Consider the following 21,406-nt stretch of genomic DNA (forward strand, 5'->3'; position numbering starts at 1 on the left):
CTGTCATCCTGCAGCTACATCACCGAGTTTGTGGACCTGGGGAACATCTCTGCTCTCAGAACCTTCCGTGTCCTCCGTGCCTTGAAAACCATCACAGTGATACCAGGTGGGGCAATCAGCTGTGCTCGCTGCTTCATCAGCAAAAGCTTCTCTCCTGCCAGATGTGGTTTTTTTAGGGCTTCTTGGGGATGTTTCTTTGGGTTTGTGGCCCCAATTAACACGATCCTTACAGTTTCCTCAGTCCTTGGAGCCATAAATGCTTTCCCCCCATTGCTGAGAACTCTGCTATCAGGATTGGGATATTTAATGGCTCTCAGTGCAAGCGGTGAACATTTAACATCAACCCCAAATATCCATCGTGCAGCATTAGGGACACTAATTAGCTGTTACCAAACAGCTCTGAGGGATGCTTCCCAAACCTGATACCATTTCAAGACCCCATGTGGACACAGAAACAACAGGTCAGAACCCTGAAGGAGAATTAGATAAAATTGCAGTGGTAATTTATCATCCCACTCTCACTGTGTCCCTGTATCTTCCAGATCTTTGGGCTTCCTATTTGAATAATTTTAATATTTCCTCCCTCAAAGCTAAAAATTGCGCTTTGGAAAAAGTGCACTTTGTTCTTAGTGCCAGGGCTCTTATTTCTGGCACGCCTTCCCCCCCCAGGAGGCTCTGCAGAAATAGCAGCTGCAAAAATAAGCTGGTTTTGCAGGGTGGCCGTAATCATTTTCCCAACATAGACGAGCCCTGGGAGAACAGGATTTTACCTAAATAGTTTGGGCAAATGGGGAACAGCAGGGCTAAAAATCCTATGCCTTCGGGGATGTGCCTCCATGCACTTTGCTCTGAGCTGCCTGCAGCTCGGTGTCAGGATGTCCCGGTGTCACCCATCACCCATGCAGACAATTCCTCGTCAAAAGTCCGCCGCCGTCTGCAGAGGAAGCGAGTTAATCCCGGTGCTTAATGCAAACTGTCACTTCCATCCCCTGTGCTCGGATGCCGGAGGGTTTCTCTGGAAGGGACCAGCTGGCTCCCGGCTGCCTGCAGGACGGCACATGTCGGGGTTTGGGGTCATGGGGGTTTCTGTGCAGCCGAAGCTGAGAGCAGCGCACGGCATCGGCCGCTTGGGTTGGCGAATCGCTGGCCTGTGTGCTGTGTGCTGTGGTCTGTTCAGCAGTTTGGGGCTGAAAAACAGCTAAATCACGGTGTTTGGGAAAAAACTCGAAGACAAAAGGAGTGGCTGGCTGCCAGCAAGGGTGGGCTGTGAGTTGCGACGCCCGGGTCAAGGCGTGGGGACAGCTGGCTGCCCTGCTGCAAAAGGAACGGTGCCCATCGATACGTGAGGTCTGGGTCCATGGGGTGAAACTGGGGATGGCCGTGTCCCTGCTAAGCCCAGAGCTTTGGGAAGCACCGTAGCACGTGAGCAAAATCACTCTATGAGCAAACAAGCAGTTAGCTCAGCAGGGCCGACTCCCTCCCAGGGCTGAAGACGATCGTCGGGGCGCTGATCCAGTCGGTGAAGAAGCTCTCGGATGTCATGATCCTCACCGTCTTCTGCTTGAGCGTCTTCGCCCTCATCGGCCTCCAGCTCTTCATGGGGAACCTCCGGCACAAGTGTGTGAGGTGGCCGCCCCTCAATGACACTCTGATGGGGGACTTTGGGCTGGACGACGCCACGTTGGCCAACGCAACGCTCTACGGCAACTTCACTGATGGCATCGATGGCAACTTCACAGGCAACAGCACCTTCGATTTTGAAGCCTACATCAACGACGAAGGTAAGGACTCACTGCTCCCCTTCACCGTGGTTTTCAGTTTACCCCATTCTTCCTCCGTGTCTGACCAAGAGGGTTTGTTCCCATGGGTCTTCCTGTTGAGGTGCTTCAGTAGGATTCGGGTTTTGCAAGAGGATACAGCTAGTGGGGGGAGCAGGGGTTGTGCGTGCTCAGAGGAGGGACAGATGGAAAAACGCCGGGGAAAAAGCCAAAAAAATATGGTAGTTTATTCTTGTTTGGCTCGTTTTTTTTTTTAACACTACATGAAATCGTAAATACAGCATTAAATCTGCCAGGGAGGTTTCCGTTTGCCTCTAACATGTTTTCTTAGGGATTTCTGAGTAATTGTGGCTTTATTCCTTTTTTTTTAATTCCACCAACACTCTTTTGGCTCCCAGGCCTGGGGAAAGCTCAGCCCCGAACATGGGCTCTGCCTTTGAACTTCTCACCTCGTGCAATCAATCTGACCACGAGCCAGACCCAAACACAAAAGCCCAAAGAGGGAGGCAGCATCCAAAAGCAACATTGTGTTGGAAAAATCCATTCGGGGTCACGGATCAATGCAGACTTGCCTGGAGCAAGCTGCACTCCAGGGACTGTCTCTAAGGAGATGTTTCATGGCCCATTTTGGGCACTCAGAGCTCAGGAGAAGGTCGGGTTACGTCTGGGCTGAGCTGCTTCGCCCTGTTGGGGAAGTAAGCATCAGTTACAGGAAGGCTTCGTTGCAGGGGTGCAAATTCAATATATGGGATCCAAAGAGCACAAATAGCAACAGCACACTGCAGGCGTGTATTTGGGCTGGCAGCTCTTGGGGCCAGGCTAAACGTGTATCACCTGAGCAGCAGGAGGAAGGTGATGGCCGTGGGCCCTTTCCCCGTGTTTTTGGGCCCCTACCACCCCTGTGCTCCTGATAAGCCCTGCTAACCCACCTTCCCAGGAGCGCCGACCCGCTTGGCCATTGGCTTTAAAATCAATCTCCATGCTTATTCATTTTTCCCATGTCTTGCTCTTTCCCCAACCGTGAAGCAAATTTCTACTTTCTGGAGGGAGCGCTCGATGCCCTGCTCTGTGGGAACAGCAGCGATGCTGGGTGAGTGCAGCTCACACTGGTGGTCGTTTGGTCCCCTCTGGGTGGGTCCCTGCAGGACCGCTGCGCAGCCCAGCCATCCCATCTGCACCCCATTGGGTGTTTTCCTGCCAAGCGCCCCCTCCAGGGGATGGAACGACCGGAACTGAGCGCAGATGCAGTCGGTGGAAGCCCCCACCCTGGAAAGCATCCGGAGTTGGGTGGGAAGGGGCTTTGTGTGATGGGATCCACTGATCGATGTCAACGCAAAAGCGGATCTTTAAGGGTTCCTCCCAGCCTCAACCATCCCAGGGGCTGCAGGGTGAGGACGGGGACTGACGCCAGCTGCCCTTTGACAGGAAGTGCCCAGAGGGGTACGTGTGCATGAAGACGGGCAGGAACCCCAACTATGGCTACACCAGCTACGACACCTTCAGCTGGGCTTTCCTCTCCCTCTTCCGCCTCATGACGCAGGACTTCTGGGAGAACCTCTTCCAGCTGGTAGGCGCCAGTGGCAGCGCGGCGGGTGGGTGCGTGGCTGAGCCCCTCGTGGCCTGGCGGTGACTTCTATCTCATTTCTTCTATTTCGTGCGTTCCCTGTTCACTTGAGAGTTCTGCTGTTTCAGTGCTGCCCGTGGCCTCGTAAAAAATCACTGGACTGGGAGCTGATTGGACTTTGACCTGAGGGAAAGCCATGGATGCTCTCACCCAGCTCCCCAGTGTGGTGTATTACGGAAACTAGGGAATTGCAGAAGTGTTTAGTGCAGCTCTAGCTTGAGATAATGGAGAGAGGAAGGGGGAAAACTCTTCTCATGGACATCCTAGAGACAGAATTTGCATGAAATTCCAGTTTTCCTTTAGGTAATGGGTTAAAGCCCTGAGTCCAGAGCTGGTTAAATCAGAAAAGCGAGACTGAAGGCTGTGTGTGTCTTCTGGAGATGATTTTTCCCTAATCCAGAGTTAGAGTGTGCCCCAAGGGTGGGACCTGAGGTACAGCTGTGCAAAGCCATGACGAGTTACTGGTCCCACCTGGGCCTCCAGCTGGCACTGGGCAGTGCAGTTGGGTTGGCCAAGATCTCAGCCTGTTCATCCCATCCCCAACCCAAAGCCACGAGCTGCAGGAAGGTCAGCTGGGCAATGAGCAGCACTTGGGGAGGCTGGAGCAAAGTCTCATCTTCCTCCCGTGACCACTAGGAAGACAGTGCCCGGCTTGACCAACAAGCACGACGTATTTTTGGAAGCAGGAGGGGTGATGGCTCATGATTCCTCTTTCCGCAGACGCTGCGTGCGGCAGGGAAAACGTACATGATCTTCTTTGTGGTGGTGATATTCCTGGGTTCCTTCTACCTCATCAACCTCATCCTGGCTGTGGTGGCCATGGCCTATGCTGAGCAAAACGATGCCACCATGCTGGAGGCGCAGCAGAAGGAAGAGGAGTTCCAGCAGCTCATGGAGCAGCTGAAGAAGCACCAGGAGGAGCAGGAGAAGCAGGTTGGTGGGAAGGGAGAAGGTGTCAATGAGAGACAGAATGAGGGGGGAAAGGGAGGGGCAGAGACACACGTAATGATTTTCCTAATTGCATAAAATCCAGGAATAAGTCCTGCTTGCTCTCAACCAAGTGAAAATGAGAACTGAGCAACTATTTGAGGTCACCAGCTGAATCCAAAATTTTATATATGCATGGAAAAAATAGGCTGAAAAGATTTAATTTCCACATCTAAAGACCAACACAGGGAGCACTGGGAGGCAGCAGAGGTGCAGCACACAACATACAGATCAGATTGAAAGAAGGAGGTGAGGAACAAGGCAGGCATCAGAATAATCGGCCCCTGAACGGCACATCAAGAGCAGAAAGCCTGGCAGAGCGCCTGCATGGGCAGATTGCAGTCAGGAAAGAAGCACTCAGGGGAGACAGGGCAGTTGCAGCAAAGCAAAATGAATTAGCAAACCATTTGCTTTTGGCCAACACTGGAAGCAGAAGACTCCAGCGTCTTGCCTGAGTCCTGGTGTCCTTTGGGTATATGACGAGTGCTTCTCTTTCTCATTCGGAATGAAGGCTCATTCCAAAGATTAAAGTTCTCCACAGGACAGAAATCAGAGGTTTTATATAGAAACATAGAATTACAGAACTGTTAAGGTAGAAAAAGTCCTCTAGGATCATCGCGTCCAACCCCAACCCAGCACCGCGCGGTTACGTCCCCGTGAGTTGTTCACGAGGCCAAATTCAAAACGTGAGAGCTTTGGGGAAGTTCAGACTGCAGGCTGACGGAGCTGTGGTTGCTGCAGTTGCAGGACAGGCAGTCCAGCAGCAGCTCCCTGCAGAGCAGTGCGGCTGGGAAGAAGAGCGACTCGGATCTGAACAGCGACCAGGACAAGGCGAAGGACTGCAATGGGCAGCTGGTCCCCAAGGTCGTGCTGCAGCGCTCTGCCACGGTGATTGAAGTACGTGCTCTGCCCTTGCTGTGACCCAACGCAACCCCCACATCCTCTAGAAGTGCCCGCTGCTCCTACCAACCTTCCTGCAGCTCTGTGTTGCACCCAAGGTCTCCTTTTGTCTTCTCAGCCTCTAAGCGCATTCAATGCTTGTTCGCCTGTGTGTCCTCTTCTCCTCTAGTTCAATCCAGCCAATGAGCCAGAGAAATCAGACTCCAACCACCTCACCATAGGCAACCAAGATGGGCCAGGGCTCGAGAAGAGGGTGGGGAGTGCCATCAGTGTCATCTCCAACACCATGGAAGGTATGGCCTGGCTACATTTTGGGCTTGGGTTGGAAAAGACCTTAAAGATCATAGAGCATGGTTGGGTTGGAAGGGACCTTAAAGATTGTAGAACCATGGAATCACAGCATGGTTGGGTTGGAAGGGACCTTAAAGATTGAGATCCATGGAATCACAGCACGGTTGGGTTGGAAGGAAGCTCAAAGCCCCCCCAGTCCCACACCCTGCCCTGGGCTGGCTGCCCCCCACCCCATCACACTGCCCAGGGCACCATCCAAGCTGAACACCTCCAGGTGCTCCCAGGAATGAGTTTTCCCACCCAAGGGAGGACAGGGGAAGCTCACGCTGATGTCAGTTTTCCTTCCTGCCCTCAGAGCTGGAGGAAGCTCACCAGAAGTGCCCGTCCTGGTGGTACAAATTTGCCCGCATGTTTCTGGTGTGGGACTGCTGCTACCCATGGCTGAAGCTGAAGGAATTCGTCAAGCTGGTGGTGATGGACCCCTTCGTGGACCTGGGCATCACCATCTGCATCGTGCTCAACACACTGTTCATGGCCATGGAGCACTACCCCATGACAGAGGAGTTTGAGAACGTGCTGACTGTGGGGAACCTGGTAGGCAGAGTCCACCGCCCCGTCCTTCCTTGCTCTGAGCCACAGCCCCCAAACCACCACCAGCGGGCAGCTTTCAGCTGCATGCAGTGTGATGGGACGAGTCCAGGAGGCTCCTGGTTGGTTTGGCAAACCCATCCAAGGGATGGGGAAGAGAAGAGGGAGGGCTGCATCCTCCCTCCTGTCACCTTGCCCTGCTCCAGCACCTGCTGGGACCTCTCTGCACGCAGGCACGCTGGTGACACATGCTCAGCACATAGCTGCTTTGTCTCTGGTTTCACTCAGGAAATAAAAGGGGATTAATTGGCTGTTGCTCAAAGCACGCTGCAAAAAAACACCTCCAGCTTCTCCCTGGGGACGGTGGTCATTTCTAGATGTGTGTAGAAGCAGTGGGACTGGGGAATGCAGTGGGGCTGGGAGCGGGAGAAGCAGAGCTGATGCACACAATGGGATGCAATGGGGGCAGCTCCTGGGATGCTGGTGGCAGAATCCACCCCATGACCCACGTCCAGGGTGGAATTTGCCCCCTGTGCATGCCATGCCATGCAATTCAACTGAGGACAGACACTAATTGTCGCATCGCTGGCCCAGCCCTGAGTAATGTGATAACGCTCAGGGCTGTTGTGGTCCCAGGAAAAGCGATGTTTAGGAGCTGGCTCAGCTCTTTCACAGTCCCGTATCATTCCAGTTCCTGGTGCTGGGAATCCCTGCGACAGGAGGGGATTCTTTTGCCAATTAGAATTGGTTTTAATTTCCACCCTTTTTCCAGAAGTGGTCACCGCTGCTCCCCACCATCCATACTGGAAGGTGATTCCCAGTAAGAGCTGAACCCAATGGGACAAAATGCTCAATCTGGGGGAAATACCTCATTTCAATTTGGGCATTTCCCCAAAAACGAGGTGCTACCCACCCCACACAGAAGCTTGGCACTGACTTACAAGCAAACCAAGACTGCCGTGTTCCCCACAGGTCTTCACGGGGATCTTCACAGCAGAGATGGTGCTGAAGCTCATCGCTCTGGACCCCTATGAGTACTTCCAGCAGGGCTGGAATATCTTTGACAGCATCATCGTCACGTTGAGCCTGGTGGAGCTGGGGCTGGCCAACGTGCAGGGGCTCTCCGTGCTGCGCTCCTTCCGCTTGGTACGTGGCATGGGGATGAAATCTGTGGGTTTTGGGTGGGATCAACAGAGAGGGGGGGAATGGTAATTCAAGGGCATTCATGGCAGCCACCAGCTTGTCCTCGTTAAGGACAGAATCATAGAATGACTAGTGTTGGAAGGGACCTCAAAGATCATCCAGTGCCAACCTCCAAGATAACGCCACCAGTTGAGCCAGGTATTGAGGAGTTGCGACTCTTTGCAAAGCAGTTGGGTGTTAAATCCATCCTAAAACTGCCACGTGAAGGTCCAATCCCAACCCCTGTGGCGAGGAGGACCCCCAGCAACTCACGCCTTGCCTCCTTGCTCCTACAGCTGAGAGTCTTCAAATTGGCCAAGTCTTGGCCCACCCTCAACATGCTCATCAAGATCATTGGCAACTCAGTGGGCGCGCTTGGGAATCTGACCCTGGTGCTGGCCATCATCGTCTTCATCTTCGCCGTGGTGGGGATGCAGCTCTTCGGGAAGAGCTACATGGAGTGTGTCTGCAAAATCTCCACCGACTGCACACTGCCCCGCTGGCACATGCATGACTTCTTCCACTCCTTCCTCATTGTCTTCCGCATCCTCTGCGGCGAATGGATTGAGACCATGTGGGACTGCATGGAGGTGGCCGGCCAGACCATGTGCCTCATCGTCTTCATGATGGTCATGGTCATCGGGAACCTGGTGGTGAGTGGCAGCGGGACAAGGGAGGGGGGTGCCGTGGGTGCACATGTCCCCGTCCCCACTCACTGTGCTGTAGTTGATGCTGTGAAGCCCACCTGTAGAGCTGTCCCCTGTAGGGCTGGTCTGGTGGGCGGAGGATGCCGTGGAGTGGACGTCTCCCCACTTCCACCCGTTGCACTCTGGTTGATGCTGTGCGTGTCGGCTCACCTACAGGTTGACCCTTGTAGGGTTGGTCCTGTTGGATCTGCGCAGGATCCCCCTCCTGTGTACCTCTGTGCGGTGTACTCAAGTCTTAACAAAGTAGGATTATGTCAGATTTCTACCTGAGGGATCTTCAGCTGAAGCCAGATCAGAAGCAGAAGGGGAAACTGAGGCACAGAACACGATGGGCCCCATTCGCCCCCCGCTAACCTGAGCTGCTCACCACTGCCTGCAAGTTCCAGGCGAGCACAGAATCCTTTCTAAACTTGGTAAGCCGCTCGCTGGCGGCTCTGGAGCTTGTTTTCCCAGCAGCCTGGGCCCCGCTCTCCCTTCTTAAGGAGCAAGGCAGGGGAGGGAAGTGCAGCAGCTCGCTGGATCGCTCCGATTACTTGCCAGGGTTGTGTAAGCCCTTTGGAATTTGCTTTGAAAAACTATCTGGCTTGGAGCTGCTGACGCGTTGCCCCGCACGGCGCATGGCTGCTCCGGTGAAAGCAGAACACAGACCACCCCGGGGCTCAGATCAGCACGGAGCATCCCTGTTTTGGGGTTAGAAAGTTGGGATTTGCACGTTGTGTCGCTTATGCGGGTTGTTGAGCCTTTCTTCTTCACCTCCTTCTCCCCTGGAGCAACAAGGCAGTGCTGCTGGTCCTGTAACGTTAATGATACTTGGAGCATTTCCTCTGCAGTTACTAAGGGAGAAGGGAGGAAGCCCTGTGCAAAAAGGCAGTGCCAACAGAGGCTATGAGCTGCAGTGGGTACCTAACGTGAGCGTTACACTGATGGGATCCTGGGGATTTATTTAAAGATGCGGTTTAAGTCATATGGCATGAGCCATGTGAAAACAGCAGTGACCTTGAATAGCAGCTAATTCCCTTCTCAGACGCACTGCTGGCACAAAAAGGCACAAACACCAACAGCTGTGGGCTTGGCCCCGCGGCCGCTTTGCACAGCATTCCTGGGTCCTGCTGGAGCTCCGTGCCCTGCACACAGCCCGGCTCCCATCCCCGCACGCTGCTCCCAGTTCCTGGCATGCTGTGGGGCGGACAGTGCCAAGCATCAGCACTGGGGTTGCCCCGGGGTCCAGGCACGTTTTGGGCATGGCAGAGTGGGAGTGAGCAGGAGGGAGGTCATGTATGGCGGGCACATCCAGCGAGCTGACCTCTGCGGAAGTGAAGTTGTGCTCTACGCAGCACGTTAGGATGGGGTGAGCTTAGAGATGTGGCTCTGAGCTTCTGGAGACCCCTGGGAGCTTGCTGGGCATAGAGTCACAGAATCATTAAGGCTGAAAAGACCTTCGACATCCCTGTCCCACGCCCACCCCACCATGCCCATAGCCATGTCCCCAAGTGCCAGACCTCCACGGTTCTTGAACATCTCCAGGCACAGTGACTCCACCACCTCCCTGGGCAGCTGTGCCAGCGCATCGCCACAATGCAAGAAGAAATTCTTCCTAATATCCAATAAGAGGCACTTCAGGAAAAAAAAACTCATCAGAGGCACACAGAGCCTCAAGTCCAAGAAGAGCACCGACCTGCACAGCCACCAGAAGTGCAAAGCAGCTCCCTTCACCCAAGTGCCAAATGCATAACATCAGGGGCATCCCTGCAGCGGGGATTAGCAGGAGAACAATTAGCTGGTGCCCGACAGCAGCCAGCAGCCAGCTCTGCCCACGTGTGGAGCTGTGAGAAATTGATGCTGGGGGATGGAGGCAAGCCAGCACCTGGTGGCTGAAGGGCTGCGGGATGGAAAGCAGAGCCTGCTGTGCACCAACACAGCACGACACAACGCAACACAACCCAACAGAGCATCACAGCGCAGCACATTCCAACACAACACAGCGTAAAACAGCACAGAACAACGTGACTCAACACAGAACAACACGGCACAGAACAACCAACACAACCCAACCCACCTCACACAAAACAATGCAGTACAGCTCAACACAACAGAGCACAACCCAAGACAGCACAACCTGACACAACCCAACACAGCACAACCCTGCAGGACCCCTTCCTTACTGCCTGCACCCCAAAACCGACTGAGAACCCAGGTTGACTCCATCCCTTGCTCATTTATCCCCATCTGAGGGTGCAGGGGGGGGTGGCAGCTGCAGTGGGAACAGATGTGGGGTGTGAGCCAGCTTGAAGCTGCCTGCTCAGCCATGTGGATCCGACAAGCAGCTGCAAACTGGGCTGGATGGGGATGAGTAAACAGCACTCTGAGTAAACCCCAGAGGTCACCCCGTTCTTATCTCCTGCTGTAGCCATGTGGGGCCACAGAGGAAAGGCAGAAGGAGTGGAGCCAGGCCCTGGCTGGGCAGAGGGAGTCCGAATATCACCAAACCCTCCTGGTCCAGACTGGGATGTAGGACACAGAGCTGTGGTGGCAATGCTGTTGGCTGCCGTGGGTTTTGTTTGGGGACAGTTAATGATGCTCGAGTCCAAAGGGTGCTGCAAAGCTGGATGGGTGGAGGAACAAAACCTCCAGGCATGGTTTAGGAATGCCATGGCTTGAGAAAGTCCTGTGGTGTGTTTACTTCCCACCGTATTAAAAAGAATAAAAAAGGAAACTTGAGAAAAATCTCAAGAGAAGGGTTTTGGTTGCAGCACACTCAGTGAAGGGATCTCCTCCATGGCTGCAGGATGGGTGTCCCCATTGGTGTTCGCTTCGTCCCCTCCAGGTGCTCAACCTGTTCTTGGCTTTGCTGCTGAGCTCCTTCAGCGCCGACAGCCTGGCAGCCTCTGATGACGACGGCGAGATGAACAACCTGCAGATCGCCATCGGCCGCATCACCAAGGGCATCGACTTCGTGAAGTCTTCTGTCCTCATGCTGCTCCGAAGGCTGTGGAAGGGCAAAAAGGTGGCCCCGGAGGAAGAGCAGGAGCCCAGCAAAGGGGACAACTCCGTGCTGAACCACGTGGATAGCAGCCCGGATCCCAAGCCGGATTACATGGACGGAGTGGCGGGGAAGGAGTATTTGCTGATGGATGAGCTGGACCACATGAATTTCATCAACAATCCCAACCTGACCGTGCAGGTCCCCATCGCCTCGGAGGAGTCCGACCTCTACGAGGAGACGAGCACTCAGTCTGACACTGAGGATGCCAAGGTGGGTTGCAGGGCTTCAGCCCCTGCACGATGCCGTTTGGGGTTACTTTCATCTTTTCCACAGTGTGGACCAAACTGGGGGTGTTTCAGCAAAAAATAGCTCTCTGTTTCCCAGCATGAGCTGCGGGTCCAAGAGGTTTGGGTCAGGATGTGGGGTTTGTGCTAACGCCTGCACTGCAGGGTCAGTGCACTCCTTTTGGGGTTAAAGATGTCCCAGAGGAACCTGACGCCAGGAAATCTGCTGATGGCACTAACATTGGATCCACTGCTAATGCCTCCAAAAGCAGCATCGGGGAGGGAGGGCACGGAACCAGGTGGAGGGGCTTAGCACGAGCAAACATGAAGCGGTGCATTTTGGATCCAGAGCTGATGAGACAGCTGATGTCGACTGCATCAGGCTGGGGCTGGTGGGACTGTGAGAATGGTCTGTCTGTGAGAATGAGAGGGAGAGGAGGTGAGAAATGCAGAAAAACAGCAGCAGGTACACTAAGGAGGACGGGATGTGATGGGACATTGCTGCTAGCCATGGGTTGCACCAAGGACCATCAAGGATATGGGGAAACGTAGGGCTGTGGGATTCAGGAAGGGAGAGCAGGGAGGTGACACTAACACCCACCATGGGAGGACGCATCCAGCCTGGCCCATGCAGTCCCAAGACCCCCAGTTCTTTGCTCATCCCATCATCTGTGCTGGATTGAGTGGAGGAATTCCATCAATTACGGCCAACGGGATGGAGGAGCATCCTCCCAACAGGACGGGATGGGCTGGCAGCCATTGCATGAGATTCCTGCATAGTAATTAGAAACGAGGTGCTAATTGATAGCAGCTCTGAGAAGTCTGCTTCTTGCTCGCTGAGTCCGCATGCCGCTGATTAGCTCCAGATGGAGCCAAAGTCCTGCGCTGGGAACACGGCGACAATGACGAGCTGGGAGGTTTCTCTGGATGAGCTGCTCAGAAAATGCTGACAGACACTCCTCCCTTTAACAGCAGCTGCTTGCTGAGGCCACGCCACCAAATCTGCCCTGGGCACGGGGTGCTGTGGGGCTCCTGGCTGACAGCGCTGTTTCCCAGCTCCCTGGTGGTTCTGCCTGCCGTGTGTCCTGGAGGCAGGTGGTTTCCATCTGTCCTTCCCCGGGGTCACAGCTGAGCTCTCCTAATCCCTGCCCCTCCTCTCCTCCCAAGGACCCAGCAGGGAGCTGCCCCCAAAGCAGTGCCTTCACCCGGTGGCATGCTGTGTTCTGTGGGGCTGTAAGCAGTGGTGATGCCCCATATGATCCCCATCTTGGGGTCCTTCTCGGCCTGCAGGAGGACGGAGGATCTCCTTTACGCACCACCAACCTCAGGGCAGCATGATCTCCTTCCATGCAAGCAGACACCATTACACCATCCTGCATTCATTCCTCCCTATGAGAACCATGCAAGATCTCCTGGTTGCTCCCATTTGGGACAGGCAGCTCTCGAGATTTGCTCCTTCTTGTCTAAAAGCCAGAAAAAAAATAATAATAATAATAATTAAGAGGTAAAACAGTCCCAGAGGCATGCCAGGGTTTTCTCTCGTTATCAGCCCCTCCAGCCTTGCTGAGTGGTGTCTGGGAAGGCAGCCAAGCTGAGCGATGCAGGGAGAGCTGTTTGGAACACGGGTTTTGAACTTGGGTGAACCTCAGCCCAGAAGCCCTGCGAGCCAGCAGAGTGCCACAGTGGCCAACCGGGCTTCTGCTGGTCTAATTATGCCATAGGGTGATTAGAAGTGCATTCATTAGGGCACACGGAGCTGGAGAGCAGCGCAGGGAGTGGTGATAGGATGGGAGGAAGGATGAGGACAGCGGCCCCTCTGAAACCAGATGTAGAGCAAAGATTGTCCAACTCCACGAATTGCTGATGCCCCCAGGTTTACAACCCTCATTATCCAATGTCTTTTCTCAGGGCTGTTTTGGAAAGAGATTCAGAGCAACCTCCAAGCAAAGGGCTCCCAACCCTTTGGGCAAGGCTCCTTCCATCACACCAACACTTGGGTGGACCAGTCCATCATAAAACCCCAACGGCAGATGTCAGCTCCATCCTACTCACATAAAGCCCCAGCGTCAAATAACTCCTTTATGTTGGATTTAAATCTATGGCAAGCAGGGATTTGTGGTTTTGGGAACCAGCCAAGAGCTGGAAAGCTTTAGGAATATTGCCACATGTAGAAATGGAACCAGAGACACCTGAGGATTAATTACTGGCAGTGTCTCCTTGAAAGCACCCCATATTCTCTCAGCTTTCTAATTTCTTGTGTGTTTTGCCCCCATCAGGAGGTGGGCTGATGCCTGCACTGGCAATACGGTGCGTTGGCTGGAGATGGTCAAAAACAAAAAATCCAGTGGCCACCACAGGGCACTGTGTGGTTGTTTCCATGCCAGAGGATCCAGTAGGCCTGTTCTTTCCATTGAACAAGTCTTGATGGGGCCTCTCCGTGGGGTTCATCCCCTTGGGAGGAGAGTTCAAAGCCATACATGAGCATTCCCTACAGAAGGTTTGCTCCCAACTCATCTCCTGTTGAGCATCCTCTGGCCCGGCATCACCACCTTGACCATCCTGAATCCCCCACTCCTTTTGCAGAACCCCCTTTCCAGTGACAACACCTCATCCCTGTGCAGCACCGTGGACTACAAGCCACCGCTGCCCGAGGAGGAGGAGGTGGCCGAAGAGGCTGAAGAGAGCAACGAGCCCGAGGAGTGCTTCACCGAAGGTGAGAGCTGTGAGCATCCTGCAGAGGGGCGATCCAAAGCTCCAAATCCTCCCGTTTCCTCGGAGATGGTTCCCAGGAGCAGGCATCTCCAAACGGGGTTGAAATGCCAACACAGTGCTGAGGAGGTGACCCAGGCTCTGTCTCCACCCTCAGGCTGCGTCAAGAGGTTTCCCTGTCTCCATGTGGACGTCACCAGTGACAGAGGGAAGATCTGGTGGAACATCAGGAAAACCTGCTTCCGCATCGTGGAGCACGACTGGTTTGAGACCTTCATCGTCTTCATGATCCTCCTCAGCAGCGGGGCGCTGGTAGGTCCCATCCCTCCCTTTTCCCCGTCCCCTCCTCTCTGCAGCAGCTGCAGGCCAGATGTTCTAGCTAAAACTCCTTTTGGTCCGTGCCTGCTCGGTGCAAGGGGATCTAAGCATCCTCCAGGTGCCCTGCATTGGTAGAGCCTCGCGCAACCCTCCTCAGCCTCCACTTTTCAAGTTGCCCCAGGAAAGTAGGGATGATGTGGTCATGCACCGAGCCGTGCGGTGGGTCTGATGGAAGAACGACTGTCATGTAGCTCCGTGCCTCTTCCAGGCCTTTGAGGACATCTACATCGAGCAGCGGAAGGTGATCCGCACCATCCTGGAGTACGCTGACAAGGTTTTCTCCTACATCTTCGTCATCGAGATGCTGCTCAAGTGGGTGGCCTACGGCTTCAAGGTCTACTTCACCAACGCCTGGTGCTGGCTGGACTTCCTCATTGTCGACGTAAGTGGTGCTGAATGAGCACCTACAGGGTCATCCTTAGAGGCTGAGGGGGTTGTAGGAAGTCGTTGCTGACCAGCCCTTGCCTGTATGGGAATGAGGGCTTAGACTATGGTTTAAACTCACGGTGGTTGGGAGGAAGGGCCGCCCCTTTTCCAGGCTGCGGGAAGCCTTTCAAACCCTTTTGGTGCTTTATGCACGATCCAAGCACGCCGTGCTGTACCAAAGCCCAGCAGAGGGGTGAAGGGACACAGGTTCTCCCACCAAGCAAACATTTACCTGCCCAGTATTTCTGTGTTCCACATCACTTCCACCCTCCTACCCAAAAAGAAGGGACTGGCAGCCCAGTCACCAGAGACCCAAAGACTCAAAGCCAGTCCCTGCATTGCAAGGCAGCACGATGCCCACGTGCTGGGAAGAGAGAAGGGCAGGAGATGCCAGGACATGGTTCACGCTCTGTTTTCTTCCACCTGAGATGCTACTCATTCCTCGGGCTGCTCCTTCCAGGTCTCCCTCATCAGCCTGACAGCCAACTGGTTGGGATACTCTGAGCTGGGAGCCATCAAATCTCTGCGGACACTGAGAGCACTGAGGCCTCTGCGCGCCCTGTCCAGATTTGAAGGCATGAGGGTAGGTGCAGAGCTGGTCCCTTGCTGGTGACCTCCACTGGGAATCCATCCCTGCTGGTTTTCGGAGGCCTCCAGATCGGCGGGATTGAACACAGCCAAAGGGAAGGGTTTGGGTTTGGGTGGTGCAGTGCGGAGCCAGGACTCGGGCTGGATGATCCAGTTCAAGACCTTTTGTGATCCTATGGCTGCCTCTCCTTGCAGGTGGTGGTAAACGCCTTGCTGGGTGCCATCCCCTCCATCATGAACGTCCTGCTGGTCTGCCTCATCTTCTGGCTGATATTCAGCATCATGGGGGTGAACCTCTTCGCAGGGAAGTACTACCGGTGCGTCAACACCACCACGGGGGACCTCTTTGAGATCAGTGTGGTGAACAACAAGAGCGACTGCATGGCTCTCCTGCACACCAACGAGGTCAGATGGGTCAACGTCAAAGTCAACTTCGACAACGTGGGCTTGGGATACCTGTCCTTGCTGCAGGTGGTACGTGCTGATCGCTGAGCCAGCCATTTCACAGCATGGGGTGAACAGCATCAAGATTAAAATGGGATGCGACTCTGAGGCCCACATCAGGGTTCCTGGCTGCTGCTTAGCTTCAAGATTTAATTTAACCCCAAAATTCTGTAGGCTCAAGGAGGAAAGGAGCAAGATAGAAGATGGGAGGGGAAAATTAAGTGTAGCAAGGGAACTGTTGGGGATGAGTACACAAAGCACCAATGTTGAGGCTGCAGGAAATCCTCCACAACACAGCATGCAGGAGCAAGGACGAGAAAGAGTTTTAAGCTAAACTATTATTTGGAAAAGGAAGATGCACGACCCAGGGGCATAGAGCAACTTGAGCCCCCCGTTTGCTCGACCTGTCTCTCAGTCTTCCCAAAATCGAGGCTCCCACTCCCCCTTTGCAGCCTCCCTGCATGGAGATGTTCTTGGTGGAGTGGGGTCTGCTGCAGTCGTAGGCTGCAAGAGTTTTGCATGGGGAAGATGACGACTGGAAAAAAGAGCATGTGAGCGTTGGCCATGGGTGAATGCAGCCATCAAACTCAGCACAGCTGAGCAAGGCGAGCAGAAGGGGAACTTCTGCCACCACAGCATTAATAAAAATATTGGTGTAGGCTCTGTTTTTGGGTGACTCCCACTGGATCCGGGGGAACCAGTGGTTGCAGAACTAAAGCAGAACCCAAAGTAATCAACCAGTTATAAACTCAGCTTCCTCTTCAAGGCTTGTTTTTTCCTCAGACTCAGGAAATAAGATGTTCAGGCTTTTTGCTTAACAAATCAGCTGCAGAAGCCCATAAAAGATGCAGTACGCCCCCACCTCAGTGGGATGGAATCACAGAACCACAGAATGACTGGGTTGGGAGGGAGAATGGTTGGGCCTGGAGGGACCTCACAGATCATCCAGTTCCAACCCCGCTGCCTCGAGCCAGGTTGCCAACCACTAGATCAGGTTGCCCAGGGTCGTATCCAGCCTGGCCTTGAACACCTCCAGGGACGGGGCATTCACAGCTTCTCTGGGCAGCCTTTGCCAGCACCTCGCCACCTCTCCGTGAAAAATTTCCCCCTGCCATCTGAACCCCAACCTGAACCCCCATTGAGTCCCCATTGCCTTCCGCTCCCTTCATAGCCCTCTGCACCTCCTGCTGAGCTTGCTCTTCTCTCCCAATCCCCACAGGCGACCTTCAAAGGTTGGATGGACATCATGTACGCCGCTGTGGACTCACGTGAGGTGAGGGACATGGCACCAGGCCGGTTCCACCCAGCTGATCCATCCCAAAATACGTCCCTGTACCAGACCATGGCCATGGCATGCTGCAGCAGAACGGATTTCCCCAATTCCCTCCAGGAGCACAGATTTGCCCGTGCCCCATTGCTCCGCACACCCACACCCTGCGCATATTGGTGCCTTTTTTAGCTTCAGAAGCAAGCAGCTGTTCTGCTCGCCCCATCTGCAGCTGCCGAGCACCCAGGCAGAAATCTGTCTGGGGAGAAAAAAGTGATCTGCCTTGCCAAGAGCTCCCCTGGAAACTGGGAACTGTAACATCTTGGGATGCTCCAGCTGAAATATGGAGCAGAATTAAATGATGCCGCAGGCATTTCCCTACTCCCAAGCCCTGCGAGCATAGAATCATAGAAGCATAGCGCAGGCTGTGGGCGCCTTTGTCCCGCTGTCCAGGTGGTCCCTGCTCCCAGGGGAGCCTCTCAACCCACCCCACATCTGCCAAAGGTTTTCTGTCATCCACCCCAGCTCGGTCTGGGTATGGTGACCCTTTGTCTGGGGGCTTGGGGACGCGCTTGGATACCTGGGGACACGTTTCCCTTCTCACCCAATCAGATTGAAGAGCAGCCAGTGTACGAGATCAACCTCTACATGTACATCTACTTTGTCATCTTCATCATCTTTGGAGCCTTCTTCACCCTCAACCTCTTCATCGGCGTCATCATCGACAACTTCAACCAGCAGAAGAAAAAGATAAGTATTTTCTGGGTCTGGTCCAGGACAGCAGGGAGCAGCCTGACCTCCCTTTTCCCCACTGTGACCCTTTCCCATCATTTTTCCACGCATCGGGGAAAGATGGAACAAAGAAGCAAAGAGCATGGGACAGATGGATGGGTGGCGGGTGTGTAACGTGGCGTGGTTTTTGGAAGGAAGAGGTGAGTTCCTAAGGCTAACAGTGGCGATTCCTTTTATACTTTGGAGGCAAAGACATCTTCATGACAGAAGAGCAGAAGAAATACTATAATGCCATGAAGAAGCTCGGCTCCAAGAAACCCCAGAAGCCCATCCCCAGGCCCTCGGTACGTTGGGGGAATCCCCAGGGCAAGCAGTGAGCTACCAACTGTCCCAGAGTGAACAGGGTGGGTTTGGGGATGAGCTCTTCCACCACAAAAAGCCAATTCTTGGCTCCTTGGAAAGGACCTTGCCAAGAGTTGGGGCGTCAGAAGAGGCTCACGTCTCTGGCGCCCTCATTTGGGTCTGTCCTTCAGCCCTGGGCCCGCAGAGCTTTTTTGTAGGGGCTGAGGATTTTCTTCCATCTCCTCTCCAAGAGGAATCAGTCTCAAGGAAACGTCAGCTTCCATTGCTCCTAGAAAGGAAACTGGTCCACCCAATACGTACGCAGTTGTGATTTGGGCTTTCCCAGCTCAAGTGAGCTGTTTTCCCACGGGTTCATTGTTGCCCTGATGGATATGCTTAGGAAACAACCACCCCTGTGCTCACACCTCCTGGCCATAGCGGTTCCAGGTGCTGGGTATCCTCCCCCCACCTCTTCCTGCACACTCCTAAATCTGGTTCCTTCTTCTCTTTCTGTTGTGTCTTTGTTTTGTGTGTGTTTGTGTCCCGTGTTCCCACCTCACGTCTGGCTCTCCACCATCACCCCTATGGCAGAACAAGTTTCAAGGGATGGTGTTTGACTTTGTTACCAAGCAAGTGTTTGACATAACCATCATGATCCTGATTTGTCTTAACATGGTGACCATGATGGTCGAAACAGACGATCAAAGCGAGACCAAAACAGACATCCTCTACAAAATCAACCTGGTCTTCATCGTCATCTTCACTGGAGAGTGTGTGCTAAAGATGTTTGCCTTGCGCTACTACTACTTCACCATCGGCTGGAACATCTTTGACTTTGTGGTGGTCATCCTCTCCATCGCAGGTAAGCACAAGGGGTTCCACTGGATAATGGAAGTGTTGTGGGCAGGGGGAAGCCAAGGACACCCCGTGCCACCTCACCTCCCTGTCTCACGCGCAGAGCGTGCCAAATTCACCTCCTCTTCATCCCTTCACAGGCATCGTCCTCTCAGACATCATAGAGAAGTACTTCGTGTCACCCACGCTCTTCAGGGTCATCAGGCTGGCGAGGATCGGCCGCGTCCTCCGGCTCATCCGAGGCGCTAAAGGCATCCGGACGCTGCTCTTCGCTCTCATGATGTCCCTCCCTGCCCTGTTCAACATCGGCCTCCTGCTCTTCCTTGTCATGTTCATCTACTCCATCTTCGGGATGTCCAACTTCGCCTACGTAAAGAAGGAGGCGGGGATTGACGACATCTTCAACTTCGAGACTTTTGGGAACAGCATCATCTGCCTCTTCCAGATCACCACGTCGGCAGGCTGGGATGGGCTGCTCAGCCCGATCCTCAACAGCGGTCCCCCCGACTGCGACCCCAACCTGGAGAATCCTGGCAGCTCAGTAAAGGGCGACTGCGGCAATCCATCCATCGGCATCTTCTTCTTCTGCAGCTACATCATCATCTCCTTCCTCATCGTGGTCAACATGTACATCGCCATCATCCTGGAGAACTTCAACGTGGCCACGGAGGAGAGCAGCGAGCCGCTCTGCGAGGACGACTTTGATATGTTTTATGAAACCTGGGAGAAATTTGACCCGGACGCCACCCAGTTCATCGCGTACAGCACCTTGTCTGACTTTGTGGACACCCTGCAGGAGCCGCTCAAAATCCCCAAGCCAAACAAGATCAAGCTGATCACCATGGATTTACCGATGGTTGCCGGGGACAAAATCCACTGCCTGGACATCCTCTTTGCCCTGACAAAGGAAGTGCTGGGGGACTCCGGAGAGATGGACGCCTTGAAGGACACCATGGAGGAGAAGTTCATGGCCGCCAACCCCTCAAAGGTCTCCTACGAACCCATCACCACCACTCTGAAGAGGAAACACGAGGAGGTGTGCGCAACGAAAATCCAGCGGGCGTTTCGGAGGTACCTGCTGAGGCGCTCGGTCAAGCAGGCATCCTACATGTACCGGCACAGCAGGGATGAGGAGGCACTGATTGGGGACGCCCCTGAGAAGGAAGGTCTGATTGCAACCAAAATGCACGAGATGTATGGGAACAGTGGGACCGAGGCAGAGGTGGGCGCTGCTGTTGATCTCGCACCCGTCCCGAGCGCAGAGACTCCGAGTGCTCCTGTAGAAGCAAAGCCAGCGGGTGGGCAGCGCGTCGTGAAAGAGTCGTTGGTGTAACAGAGAGCAGCTCCCATTTCCTGGCATCTGAAAAGACTCTGTTCGTATCTCCTCTTCAAGAAGCCTCCCGTGTTCAGGTCGGTAGGTCTTAGATGCTGAGCTAATTTCAGAGGTTTCAAGCTGACACCTTCGTTTCTGAGCGGGATCTCACGATCCTTTTTGTAGCTCACTGCGCTCGCAAAGAGTTGGATATTTTTCTTATGCGACTGACATGTGAAATCTCCACTGTTGGTGAGAAGCATCTTAGTTTTGGAATGATCTAATCACGGTAACGACGTTTTTCAGACATTAACAAACGAGCACGGCTGTCCTTTCACTGCGGGTAATTGTTCATTAATGCTATTTCACAATTCCTTGCGTATGACTCCCCCAGAGGGCAGCGGGCGAAAGATGAGCCAAGTGAAATAACATCGAGAACAATTACGGAAAGGTTCATGTGAGCAAAGAACTCCGAAGTCTTAAAGTCGCTCCTTTCCCCGGGATCTTTTCATAAGCTCTGTGCATTGATTTTTGGTACGCACGAAGGAAGTGCAGTGATGTCTTAAGCAGTTGTTTGCATCGCCCAAACGAAGCGCCCCCAGTGCGTTCTCAGGGTTAAAGATCAGACCTTCAAGGTCTCCGAATACGCGCCATGAATCATTCAGGTCTCCACGGTTCGAATGTAAACTCCGTTTCTATTCATGCTCCTGTTTTTCCCGTTCCATCCAGATTTTGTGGCAGGAAAGCCATGGGCAGGGGTGGGAATTCCCTGCAACAAAACCACGTTGAGCCCCACGGAAAGCAGAAATTAATGTCAGCTAACGAGTCGCATCCCTGGGGCCTGGGGAATGGTCTGCATTGAGCTGCTCAAATGGGGCCCCGTAAGTCTTGAGAGCAAAACAACCACGAACCAAAACCTCTTCCACTTAAAACAAGGGCTGCTGCGTGAAGCCAAAGGGTCTGTCTTTTTTTTTTTTTTTTTCCTCCTTTTTCTTTTCTGTTTTTTATTATGATTAATTATTATTAATT

At 53.8% G+C, this 21,406-nt stretch overlaps 1 protein-coding gene across 1 annotated transcript in view; it reads left to right on the forward strand.

Moving 5' to 3' along the window:
• Positions 1 to 21,406, forward strand: part of SCN4A (sodium voltage-gated channel alpha subunit 4) — a 28,200-nt gene extending 6,794 nt beyond the window's left edge. The window contains exons 6-26 of the mRNA XM_042837501.1: positions 15 to 106; positions 1,485 to 1,781; positions 2,805 to 2,868; positions 3,204 to 3,345; positions 4,123 to 4,335; positions 5,131 to 5,286; positions 5,459 to 5,582; positions 5,936 to 6,174; positions 7,141 to 7,314; positions 7,647 to 8,003; positions 10,882 to 11,310; positions 13,908 to 14,037; positions 14,191 to 14,345; positions 14,620 to 14,793; positions 15,298 to 15,420; positions 15,621 to 15,899; positions 17,089 to 17,142; positions 17,749 to 17,886; positions 18,108 to 18,212; positions 18,802 to 19,072; positions 19,206 to 21,406. Of these exons, the coding sequence (XP_042693435.1) occupies positions 15 to 106; positions 1,485 to 1,781; positions 2,805 to 2,868; positions 3,204 to 3,345; positions 4,123 to 4,335; positions 5,131 to 5,286; positions 5,459 to 5,582; positions 5,936 to 6,174; positions 7,141 to 7,314; positions 7,647 to 8,003; positions 10,882 to 11,310; positions 13,908 to 14,037; positions 14,191 to 14,345; positions 14,620 to 14,793; positions 15,298 to 15,420; positions 15,621 to 15,899; positions 17,089 to 17,142; positions 17,749 to 17,886; positions 18,108 to 18,212; positions 18,802 to 19,072; positions 19,206 to 20,398 (4,909 nt within the window). The 3' untranslated portion in view covers positions 20,399 to 21,406. The remainder of the gene's footprint in view (positions 1 to 14; positions 107 to 1,484; positions 1,782 to 2,804; positions 2,869 to 3,203; positions 3,346 to 4,122; positions 4,336 to 5,130; positions 5,287 to 5,458; positions 5,583 to 5,935; positions 6,175 to 7,140; positions 7,315 to 7,646; positions 8,004 to 10,881; positions 11,311 to 13,907; positions 14,038 to 14,190; positions 14,346 to 14,619; positions 14,794 to 15,297; positions 15,421 to 15,620; positions 15,900 to 17,088; positions 17,143 to 17,748; positions 17,887 to 18,107; positions 18,213 to 18,801; positions 19,073 to 19,205) is intronic.

The sequence above is a fragment of the Centrocercus urophasianus genome, unplaced genomic scaffold (assembly GCF_019232065.1).
Source record: "Centrocercus urophasianus isolate 14NV4802_14NV808 unplaced genomic scaffold, USGS_Curo_1.0 seq_715, whole genome shotgun sequence".
NCBI lineage: Eukaryota > Metazoa > Chordata > Aves > Galliformes > Phasianidae > Centrocercus > Centrocercus urophasianus.